The 13,099-nt window shown below is 33.9% G+C and overlaps 1 protein-coding gene across 1 annotated transcript in view; it reads right to left on the bottom strand.

Annotated features, from left to right (window-relative positions):
• Positions 1 to 13,099, bottom strand: part of LOC143909192 (uncharacterized) — a 34,769-nt gene that overhangs the window by 6,334 nt on the left and 15,336 nt on the right. The window contains exons 3-6 of the mRNA XM_077427094.1: positions 2,662 to 2,791; positions 2,486 to 2,590; positions 2,227 to 2,418; positions 50 to 165 (exon numbers count right to left, since the gene is read on the bottom strand). Of these exons, the coding sequence (XP_077283220.1) occupies positions 50 to 165; positions 2,227 to 2,418; positions 2,486 to 2,590; positions 2,662 to 2,791 (543 nt within the window). The remainder of the gene's footprint in view (positions 1 to 49; positions 166 to 2,226; positions 2,419 to 2,485; positions 2,591 to 2,661; positions 2,792 to 13,099) is intronic.

A 13,099-nucleotide genomic window follows, 5' to 3' on the forward strand; every position in this document is an offset into this window, starting at 1 on the left:
CTATCCTTTTTTCTTCTGGCAAAAAAAATTTAAACGCCGAGGAAAGTACCAGCACTTCGTGTACGGAGAGCTTAGCGGTGCTCGGTAATGTGTTGAATGAATTGACGCATATGCGCGTCGTCGGCACTGGAACGATTACGTTGCGGATTCGCGCCAAATGTGTTTCTTTTGACAATTTGTCAAGTTTTGTCAGTGTCAAATTATTTTCTGCGATTGCGCGCGAATTTGACGAGGATTGTCAGTCGTCTACGACGGTGGCGAATCAATCAAACGCGACGCCGAACAAAACTTGATTTATGGAAGTGACAAATTTTCACATCTCTACCAACCCACCTCCCGCTTCAAAAGAGAGAACCCCGAAGAAAAAATGCTTTGAAAGCATACTCTCCCCCGTCGAAAAAAAAGAACCTCTAGCATAATGTACCAGAAATTATGGTCGCGAAACGTCGACAGCTGGCGAATTCGAAGGTTCAAAGGGAGAACATCTTGAACGAGCATAAACGATGAACCTATCACTAAAATTGACTGGTATCAGCGAAAATTTCTCGACGCATCAAAATCGAACTATTGGAGAAATCCATTTACCGAAATGTAATTTTATACTTAATTCATCCCGAGTAAAAAAAAAACCTAATGCGGTATTTTATATTAGAAACTAGCTGAACCCGGCATGCGTTGTAATGCCACAATAACGAATGCAATTCCCGTTCCCGTTATTACAGTAATGACAGTGTAACGTACGCCACCGATTAAGTGCAGTTGGATTAGGCCGAGCAGCATCCCAGAGACTGTGTGACCGTTATAATTGGTTTTGAGGATTATCTCCAGGCTAAGTGCAAGTAGGCTAAACAATGACCACCGAATTGGCGTAGTAACGGCACCCGGTCCTTTCTCAGAACAGACAGCGTGGGACTGAGCATAGCTGGTACGTGACTATAACAATAGGTAAACAAACCGGACGTCGAAGATGCAGGGAGCGACCTGTCCTTTATAAACGGGCGATATTGAGGCATTCTGGACGGAGCACTAGCTGTGCGTGTATCTCCTTAATCACCATTAAATGCTGTGATGCGACTTTGGTCTTTTACTTAGATCCTCCACCCATTATTTATTGTATAAATTCATATTGTTGTATAAAAATGTTTATTGATCGTATTATATACGATGCTTGGAATGTCTGACCATAGATGTCGTGTATGGTTTCGAATTATGTATTAAAATATATATAATTTCATGATGTGTATAGTACACTCGTCGCATTCCGATCTGTAATGACGAGTGTACTTGATTGTATTGATTGAATAGAATAATATAAAATAAAATATGTATACGAGTTGTTTGTTTGACCACTACTTTGTCCGAATTTGCCATACTATCTAATAACAATGTGACGTTGAGATTAGGTGATTGGTAGTCTTTGACAGAATTTGGACGGGTGAATGTTGATTTTAAATCAAAAATGTCATTCTGCCTGAAGAAAAAGTTCTTAGATCAATGCGTTTTGCCAGTGATGACGTATGGATGTGAAACTTGGACGTTGGCATAACGAGGAAAGACAGGAAGTGGAACACGTGGGTGAGAAGTATGACAAGGGTAGCTATCATAGTGGATAGAGTAAAGAGATTTAAATGGCAATGGGTGGGCCATGTGGCTAGAAGAATGGACGAAAGGTGGACAAAAGAAGTGCTAGAATGGTACCGGAGAGAATGCAAAAGGGTATAAAGAAGAACGCAGGGAAGATGGGTAGACGAAATTAGGAAAATGTGTGCGGCGAGATGGATGAGAGTTGCGCAAAACAGAGAGGAGTGGAAGCGTGTTGGAGCGTTCACCATCAGAATCAAAAGAAAAAACTCGTGACTACTAATTTCAAAACTCACTTTTGGTACAGCAATACTTTTTTAAACGCTCATATATCATGAACGAGAATAAAGCAATAAAAATCAATGTCATATTCGAATTCAGTGGGTCAAATTTTAGTGAAGATTGAATAGTCTTTTTTTGTTGCTCAATGTAATCAAAACAAAAAATATTGAATATGAAAAAATCAAAATAAAAATATCTTATCCTAGTCTAGGATTCCTAGATCCAAGACCGTACAATCTAGGATTGCTATTGTATTGAATGTATCGGCTCAATTTTGAATAGTATTTGAATAAAATGAAAAAACACGCATCAATACTCGAACTTTTTCAATAATCTGTATACTTTATTTAATTAAATATTTACCAGTTACGACAATGGTGGCTTCTTTGAGAACTTGAAGTTGTCCTTGAGTGGCTGCGGACATGCCTTCACATCTGTATTCTCCAGCCTCTTGGTACAGAAGACCGCTGATCGAGAGTGCACCGTGAGGAGCAGTAGAACCTGCTCCGTTCCAGACACCCTCGTCCGTTTTTCTACCCCAACATCCTATGCTGCCTGCAAACAAACTCAACCTTGTATAAAATATCGGTACAGAGGATTTGACATAATTCCGAAAACATACCTGCTGGACATTGAAGTTGTACCACTCCACCCAAGGCGACTTCTACACGACCCGACACAGGCTTTTCCCTGTCGTTTGGTTCTTCTGTAGCCTCCATAGGATTGTCTAGAATTGAAGCACCACTCTAAGTTGTAACGTCGAAAGAATATGTATTTTATAAACAGAGTGTGCCTTACGTCTGACGTTGAGAAAATATCCGATTGACGAGAAAACTCCAGTAGTGTAGTTCGCAGTGCACTTGTACCAGCCTGAGTGCTCTCTTTTCAGTGATGTAAAATTCAGAAAGCCACCCTTTGTTTGTATTACCTGGAATATTTAAAAAAAAAAGGTTTTATAACTATTCCAAATGTAAATTCATGTAAATATGTACAAGTACAAATTTATTTTAATTTTATATTATGCCATTATGCCATTACTCCTGAGCGATACCTATGGCAGTAAACTTATACATATTATACACTAGCTGTTTTACCCGGCTTCGCTCAGTATTTGCAATATAGACAGCGTAAACATGGCGAATCTGATAGTAAATATTCCTTTGTTTTTTTATTAAATTTATTTGAATCGAAAAAAAATAATATTCAACCAATCGAATCGTCGTCATAGAAACTTTGACTTGTTTTCGATGTTCCCAACAAACCTTACATACAAAGTCTCTTTAGAAATTATATATTTATATAAAATTATATACATTTGAAAAATCATTTTATTAGATTTCAAGTGTGTTTACTGCATTGAAACGAATGTTTGTTTGTTTGACCATTATAAGAACAAATATTGTATATTTCTCATAGTACCTTTTTTAAAAGCTTTTATTTCAACTTCTATCAACCCGGAATGTTTTAGACGGCTAAGTTGATGTAGTATTCTTTGGAAGGGAAAAAAATATGCCCTTTGTACAAAAGAAAATGACCAATTGTTGCAAATGTTATAGTTGAAATGTATCTTGCAGTTGTAATACATATATAATATGTTGACTAGTTGGAATATATTCCGTCTAACCTACGGAAGTTGATTCATATGCTGAATTACATTCCAACTGGTCAAAATATATTACAACTGAATATACAGTTGAATTATAAATTGGTACCAGGTTAGATAGAAAGGTTAGGTTTTAGTGAAAACGTCACTCGACTAGTAAATTTAATTTTTAGAGTCACATTTTTGTTTTGAACACATTCTTAGACTTATCACAATATGGTACCTTTATTTGTATGTATAACCTAGCAAATGTTAACGCATTATTTAATTCTAAACCATTCGTAATAACTTCAGAGCTGTCAAAATTCAACTGTTATATTACAACTGGTGCACAAAAGTGTATTTGGGCTTGTAGAGATATAATTTATTAGTTGAATTGTATTCGAATATGAATGACCTAAAACGCCAGTTGGAATATAATTCATTTCGATTGTAACATATAGATGTATTGAAAAATTATTAAAAAATACTTTAATATTTAATATTTGTTTTAAAATTTAATTATTATAATTTAATTAAACGAAAATGACTTGTGAAAATGTCAACGGGTGCCTGTACGCACAGTGAAAAAATAATTAAAACAATATTCTTTTGTTTTTACTACAGGCGATCGTTGAAGTTCGTAAAAGTCACGTATGTATTGTATTTTACTTATTATTTAATTAAATATCATAATATATTGCATAGTTCACTGTAATAATCATATACATCGTTGTTAGTAGTAACTAAAAAAACATTTAAAACATCTGATATCCCAATTTAAATTGTATAGCTTTCCCTTGTACGTATTCCGCTACGATTTGTGTACACATTCAAATTTCGAAACCACCATTTTATACAAGGGCGCCCGCGAAAGTTATTAATGTGATTTGAAATGTGAACTCTCACAGGCAGACACAACAGACATAACAGACACGCAGACACACATCTGACGAGATTAATAGCACACATCCGTACAGAGACGGAACGACACATCGCGTGACTCGGCATTTATACGCGATTAATCGAGTTGTGCCGCTAAGATGGCTGCCGCTTGAATAGATCAACGGTTTGTTTGTTTCGGGCGCGATGAGTGATTCTCAACGAACCCGTTCAACTTTGTATATTATACATTGGGTGAAACGAACCGGGGTTAACTGGAACCGGAACAGCAAACGGCATGTGTGTGTGAAATTTCGATTTTCCCGAATGAATGTGTTCGAGAAAATTTGCATGTGTATGTTGTGTATGTGCGCGTATTCTGGTCGAGAACGGCTGCAGCGATAATTCAGAGCAACTTTCAGACCCAAAACACACCACTAAAGTAAAAGAAGGGATGTTCATAGTATCTCCATAGCCTCGACCGTTCCCTTGCTTAGGGACGAAAGAGAGAAAGAAGGGTGAAGGGATGAACTTTCCCTAAAATATTTGGGTTCTCTCTTCAAAAACCTACTAGTATGTATAATAGCACTTGTGATATTTTATTTTCGGGCGAATGTCTAAACCGGTCCGAAATTATTTTGATTGGATTATATAGCCGCAATGTGCACGTAAGCGTATTGCTTTTGTCTGTTGCGTTTTTTTATTTAAAAAAAAGTGGACAAACCCTTTTATTTTTTATGTTAAATTCAACTACTGAAACAATTTTATTGAATTTAAATAATATAATTGAATTATTACTAATTAAAATATTCATTTCTTAATATTTGTCCTTAAGACAGGAATTCAATTAAATTTAAACAGTATTTTGAATATAAAAGTGAGTTTACAAATTTAATTAGCAACTCTAATTCTAAATAACTATGTAATTGTAATATGTACATACATTGCCAATTTATTCACATACTAACATAATATATACATTGCCAGCAAAATAGCTCAGTGGTTAGCGAATAATTCCATTAACTGAAGGGTCAGGGGATCGAGGCCTGATACTGAATTCGTTTCCTGTCGGAGTCTTCCAATTTATATAATTTCATTGTTTAAACGTTCCTTACCAAATTGGCCATTTGGTAAGAAACCATTTGTCATTTGTCAAACTCATTTGTCACCACTATTATAATTTAGTTTAAATTTTTATAATAATATTATAAATTTGTATATAATATAGTATGTTCAAAATTGATCATAGGTAATCACATTGGGGTAATCCCGTAATGACACCATGGTAAAAATAAATTTAATTAAATTTCATGATTAATGATAATGTAACGGGAATTAAAATCGTATCACTTTCAGTTTTTCAAAAATTTAAAATATATGAAATAATTGATTTAAATTATTTATCATGTTTTACAAATAAAATTTATATTTTAAAATTAAGACAAGTCTAACTAAAATTATATTACAGTATTAATTTTGCTATATTTTATATTAATTAAAATACAAAGGAAATTGACATTGTAGATTCTTAATATTTGAATTAAAAAATTAAAAAATTGTAAATCAAGAAGTTTTATACTTTTTACATTAGTATTAATATTCACCTATCTAAAAAGTATGTTCCGTGGAAAATTTCGATTTTTCCGTATCAAAAGATTGAAAACTGAAATTATTATTAAATTAAACCGTTTTCAAGAGACTCTTCTTATAATTCAACAGCTAGAAGTTCAGACCAATGACATTAAATACAGAAAAAATAAAATTTTCCACGAACATTGCATTGTATTAAACTCAATTCCATCACAATTTGAATAATTTTTTTCAAATCCAATTCAATCTCGAGAATTTACTTAGGTACTTGTATGAAATGCCGTCTAGACCATTGCTACTCCAACTACGGTCCGCGGCCCATTACTGGTCCGCGGAGAAAGACGTAATTAAAAAAATAAAACAATAGCTTATATCAGAACTATTTCAAAATTAAGACTGGATAGCCAAGCTAACTTATTTGACAGATATTTTTTGCATTTTGAATGACCTTAACTTATCCATGCAAGGAAGAATGTCATCTTGTTTTACAATGTCAGACAATATAGATGGGTTGAAACGAAAATTAAAAACATGGAAGATTCGTGTTTCAAAAGATTGCTATGACATGTTTCACAATTTGGCTGATATTATTTACGAAGGAGGAGAGGAGCTTAATATGACGTCTTAATATGACGCGATATAATCAGTTGTCATTTGACAAATATATCAGAGCGATTCGATTTCTATTTTCCACCAGATGACGATCCACGAAAGGGAAAAGGATGGATACGAAATCCATTTTTGCCATGGAATTATGATATATCACCTAATTGATCTGACTGCAAATCAAGAATTAAAAAATATGTTTTGAAACCACAACTTCACTTGCAGGCTTTTGGATCAAATTAAAAGTAGAATTCCCATATATTTATGAACTTGCAGTGAAAACTCTTTTACCATTTGCATCAACTTACCTTTGCGAGACTGGTTTCTCAACAATGAGTATAATTAAAACAAAACATGGTAATAGTGTGGATATTTATGATCCATTGCGTGTGGCATTGTCTTCGATTAAATCACGACTGGATAAGTTATCTAATAACAAACAAGCTCATATGTACATATGTCTCATTAGTTTTTTTTATTTTCATTTTTTATCTTTGTCAAAGTATATATGTATGTACATATTGTACTTCTTTGAATTCAATAAAATAAATTTTACTACTTAGATTTTATTTTATTTTTATTTGTTTACAAATTTTTAACCATATACATATATAAGCCTTTTATTTTAAAATATGATGCCGGTCCGTGAGAATTACTGAAAAATATATACTAGTCCGCCAGCTGAAAAAGTTTGAGTAGCATTGGTCTAGACGCGCCTGGTAGCGAATAAAAATTACATCTACATATTTCTCAAACGAAATACATTTATATAAAAATCAAATCCAGACTCGTATCCTCTATGGGAAAATGTTTTACAGTGAATAACGTCGCACAACTTTACACATTCAACCATAATCCGCAACTCAGACACACACAAAACCGAAGCACGAAGGGGTTGAAGCCGTCGGACAGTAGAGGAGGATGGGGTGGACGAGGGGATGGTCAACCCGTAAAATGCACGGATGCCTTTTTAATTAAACAGGGACGGCCTATTTGTCTTCTGCACAAGGCGGCAAAACACCAGGCCACAACCGACCCCCGGCCACAAATCAAATGACACCCGTATACACAAAGGCCTGGGCGAAAGTGATGCCACTTCTTGCGAACTTCGCAGACGCGAATTTGATAGCTTCTTTGCGAACGCGATCTTATATAGATTTGCGAAGGGGTTAAACCGCAGCGAAGTCGTCTCATTAATAAGACATTTGCATGTCGCGATTTCAAGACTTTGATAGTGCAAACTGGCACATTTGCGCCCGTTATCATCATCATCAGCTACTCGAACGTTTGAAGAAGTGGTGTCCATGTGTTTCGCATTTATTTATAGATATATGTAATACATACATATATATATATACATATATCACAGGAACGATTCAACGACTGCTAACTTGGAAATGAACACTTGAGTTGAAAAGTTTATTAGTTTATTAGAAACTATTTTTGATGATAATGCTACTTGCATGAGCTTTCACTTCATCACTTTCCTAAGAATTTATATCTGAAAATCTGCTTGGATCATTTCCCATAACTTTTGCATAGTTTGAGGTCGAAGAACTATACCCTTCAAATTGCTCAATAAGAAATTTCGTGATGGATAAATCAGACGAACATGGAGGCAAGCTACATCTCTCAAATATATTTTTCTAAAATTTATTCTACATATAGAATCTTGTACAATGTGCATCCTTCCAGTCGTAACTCATCTTTTTGGAATCGGAATTCGAAAGAAATCGCACGCTAATAAATCAGACGAGAATTGAGATAAGGCAATATCTCTGAAATGAAGTTTGATATTTAGCAGGAACTTTTCGTATACTTGATGAAATTTTGTGGAATGTGTGGGTACCCAGCTGTACTAATATATTTACATCCTGTTGAAATCAGACAATTTCAGATAATCGAAAAAAATAGTCAACACACAATGTCTGAAAACATGCTGAGGTTTGCCTGATGTCTAGCATAGCTCATGCAAATTATATAATCTTCAAATGAGATAAATAAAAAATAAGCTTTTACCACTGAATTAGTTTTTTACTTGTGAGTTGTAAAGGGGTGGTAGATTTGAATAGATATCTGTCATCATCTGTCTTAAATCTGATTAAATTCCTTTAGCTCTATGTTTGAGACATTAGCTTTCTTCAATGTTAGCCAACCGCCGTTTGTCGGTAAAATATCAAAGCGATCTAAATAGTGGAAGTGGTTCAACATCAGATCATAAATCTTTGACGGGCAAGAATGTCATTGAACAAACAAAATGAAGCTAATAAAAAGCTTGTAGTTTTTTTTATGGCATATAGCCTATATGTATATAAGTGGTTAGTGTACATATAATTCACCTGAATTCACCGATGTTGCTGGCTAGATCTTGGAAATATGCGACTCCAGATCAGAGCTGGCCAATTTATCTGATTTCATGTCTTTTGAAATCAGATAAATTGCAATGAAATCTGATAAATAGCAATAAAAAATCACAATCAATAGAAAAAACATGTGACTATTGATTCCAATACTCGATTTTGGAACAGCAATACTAGATGATTTTGAATTAGTGACTGCAAAAGCCAAAAATATGCAAAAATTTCATATCGCTTAATCGAGAGTAAGAAAACAAAATTCATTGTCATGTTCGAATTAAGTGGGTCAAACTTAGTAAAGATTGATTAGCCTCCGCTCCGGTAAGAAGAAAACGTAATTTTTTGTTGCTCATAAGTAGTCACCGGAGCCTGAGGGGGCTGTATTTGTATTGTTCAAAGGTTGTAAATGCATTGTTAAAGGTTTGCCGAACAATGGATAGCACTGTGACTATCCTACCTCTACTCATAAGCTGCCTTCCTAAATACCCTGTAAAAATATATGTATGTATTTTGACACCTTTATAAACATATGTATGAGCCGTTATATTTGATAGTCCAATTTTCAGTTCCAAAAACACTATTTCTGTTTGACTTAATTCACAAATTGTTATTACTTATTTTAATTCGATATGTACAGAATCTCGGAAAAGAAGAATAAACGTATTACAAGCCATCAGTATTTTTACATACCTCCTTTACGTTTCACTTACGATTACAATTTTTTGCAAATTTTGGAAAAAAATTGCCTCTAATCCGATCATTTTCATACTTTGCCATATTGCTCATTTTGGTCATCAATATAAGTAAATGGATCCTCCAACATTACAATGGTGTAAAAATATGTTATTAGATTTAAACATAGATGGCGGTAGTAAAATTAAATTATTGGTATTTTTATTCAAAATAATAATTTTATATATGTACAAATTATAGTTATACGCAGTGGCGGCTCATGGATAAGATATCTGAGGGTGCTGTGGTTGATTAAAAATAAAAAAATGTTTATTTGGATTATATTTTACTATTAACAACAAAATTAAACATTATATGTATTTTATTTCATTAAAAAATTGATTCTTCTGTCTTTTTTCCTTGAAAAAAGGTCTATCACTTTTTCGTTAAATTTTTCACTGTTCATAATCATTTTTTTTTTCAATTGACAGCATAGACAAATCCGTCAATCTTTCTTGAACCATTGTGTTTCTTATACATATATGTATGTCTTTATTCTATTTATTGATGAAAAACACCTGGCTTAGAGGTAGTTTTTAACTTTTTAAGTTTTCTTTAATTGAAAATCCATCGATATTACTAGATTGCAGCTTCTCTTGATTTTGATACCATCTTAAATAGTGACGTGTAGAAGGAAGTGTAGAAACGTGGAAAGTGTAAGAGGTGTTGAAGGAAAGACAAAAGGTGCAGAAGAAATGAGGAAAATTGAGGAGCGTGTCGAGCGCGTGGCGCGCACACGAACGCAAAAAGAAATGGGTACTGTTGAGAGTGCAGTACGGACCAAGCTTCTAGCTGCCCCCGCGCCCCTCCTTCGCCCACTCGGCATATTCCATCGAAAACCGTACTGCACAAAATCATAAATGATGCCTCACTTTCTGATATTAGTACCGCGATGTATGATCATTATTGGATGTATCGGTGTACGGGCGAGCTTAATACACGCTAAAAAATATTGATATTTTTATATAATATACATACATTTATGTACATATATAATAATATTAAATTTTTCTCAATTTCCTTGGGGGTGCAGCAGTACCGCAGTGCATATGGACGAGCAGCCATTGGTTATACGCAAATCATTATATTTAATGTTTTGCAAAATATTTCTCGAAATGAAGAAAAATGGGCTCGTATATGTAAAAATAAAAATAAAAACATCTAGTGAATATTTAATATTTAATTAAAGTATCTATTTTCAAATAACATACATCTAATCGTCTATTTCCGCCCCTATCTGTAGTAACGATGGCTATATCGATATAAAAATGCCATCCATTATGATACTAGTGTACCCATTTTTCATCACAGAACCATAGCTAGTGTCTATGCGGAATTTGTTCCCGACAGTCAAAGGGTATATTAAAAATAGGGGTGTCGATCAATAACGATCGACTTTATGGATACGCGTTCAGTACAGCGATCGCTTCGCAATAAACACACGGTCGAATACGTACGTAGTATGCAAACAATGCTCGGTTTGTTTTTAGAGCCCTTCCCAGCGTCTCTCTCTCTCTCGGTCCCCATCTCTACCGCTAAGTGTTTGAGTGTTTCCCAGTTGGACGGAGAGTACAAAAGGCGACGAACAATAGGCGGCAAAAGCCTAGAAATATGGTCGCGAGTCGCTAGATAAGTTGTCGCCCTTAGGCGCAGTTCCAGTTCCAGATTTCAGCTCCAGCCTCGCTCTCGTCTGAGCTGAGAGTAGCTCCAATTTCGCCATTTCGTATCGTTTGACGCACGTATGTATGTATAATATGATGCGACTGGTGTCTTGTGTATGATATGCGAAACTAAACCAACAACATAGCCTTGGAAGTGTATTACAGGTTATTCTAAATAGCAAAAGTTGTCTAACTCTGCTGTGGAAAATTGTGAAATGAATTGATAAAATTTAGAGCATTAACATTCATGTTATGTTTTGACGTTATAGGTTTTTGAGCTCTTTTTCCTATTATGCTGTACATTAACATTAGAATAATATAATACTATGATTACTAACCAAATTAAATTAAATTGTAAAATAGAAAATGATCAGTAGATCAGTAGCTATTAAACTAGATATAATATGTATAATATGTATTGTGAATATAATTTCGAAATAATAAAAAGCATTTAAAAATAAAAATGTTTTGACGTGTTTTCAGCCAGTATTTGGAGGTAAACGGACTATTAGTCAAATGTGAACCGGTTACAGGACAACTGGTCGCTCTAGATTCAACCAATTTTTAATTTTTGGGTGTGACCAGTTTTCTCGTGACCAGTTTTAGTGTGACGGGTGATCACGTGTAACCGATCTAGATCGACCGGTTGTCCTGTGACCGGTTCACATTTGACTAGTAATCACTGAACCGTATTTGGAATGTTCCATTATTCATGTTTGATCATATTCAAGTCAGTATATTTATTTATTGGAAATTGCTAATGAATCATTTAACAATTAACAAATTTAAACTTAAACTAATAACTATAATACAACATAGTCAACAAAATTAACAAAACTATAATTAGTAATCCTAAAATAATCTAATATATAATTTCGAAAGAGACTTTGTAACTGTGTTGGGTGGGAAACGAAAACAAGTCAAAGTTTCCATGACGAGAAATAAATTCGCCGGATTCTGGTATACATATAATTTCAAAAGAGACTTAAGTACATATTTGTTTGTTCGTGACAGTCAATTTAATAAAAAAAACAAATGAATATTCAAATAAATTTAATAAAATGTTTACTATAAGATTAGTCATGTTTAAGCAGTTTATATTACAAATACCGAGCGAAGCTGGGTAAAACCACTAGTATAATATTCCAAACATTGCATTTTATTAAACTTACATGTATAATTATGTACATCATCTTCCACAGAGGTATTCATTAACACCCCTCAAGAAAGCACCACTATTACTAACACCTCTAAGGGCGAAATCAGACAGCGGTGAATATGGCACGTGGTTTTTTTTAAATAATTTTAAACATATAGAAAAAATGTGACATTCTTGGCACGCGTGCATGGGATAGTCCTTTCAAAACGACACATTCAACCTATGTCGTTGAAATTGTATGGTAGTATTTATCCTTGCTTGATCTATACCAAAACGACCCTTGGACCATTTTCGGTAAAATTTTATCCTTGCTTGACAGTGATCGATAACGAATATGGGCTACACCGTTATATGTATGTAGTTTACTACGATCAACGATAAATACACCGTGAGCACTTTAATTTATTTAAATATTTATGTACAGATAATCTTTACTTAATATTATGTATTATGAGCATTTATAAGAGTTGTACATAGGTTTTTGAGCTATTTTTTCCATTATACTGTACATTAAAATAAGATAATGCTATAATTACTAACAATAAAATAAAATTGTAAATTAGAAAATGATCAGTAGATCAGCGGTTATAAAAATTATGAGGATGAATTGATTTAGTAATAATAAAAAGCATTTTAAAATTAAATAGAAAAATGTATCATGAGGACC

The sequence above is a fragment of the Arctopsyche grandis genome, chromosome 3, assembly GCF_051622035.1.
Source record: "Arctopsyche grandis isolate Sample6627 chromosome 3, ASM5162203v2, whole genome shotgun sequence".
NCBI lineage: Eukaryota > Metazoa > Arthropoda > Insecta > Trichoptera > Hydropsychidae > Arctopsyche > Arctopsyche grandis.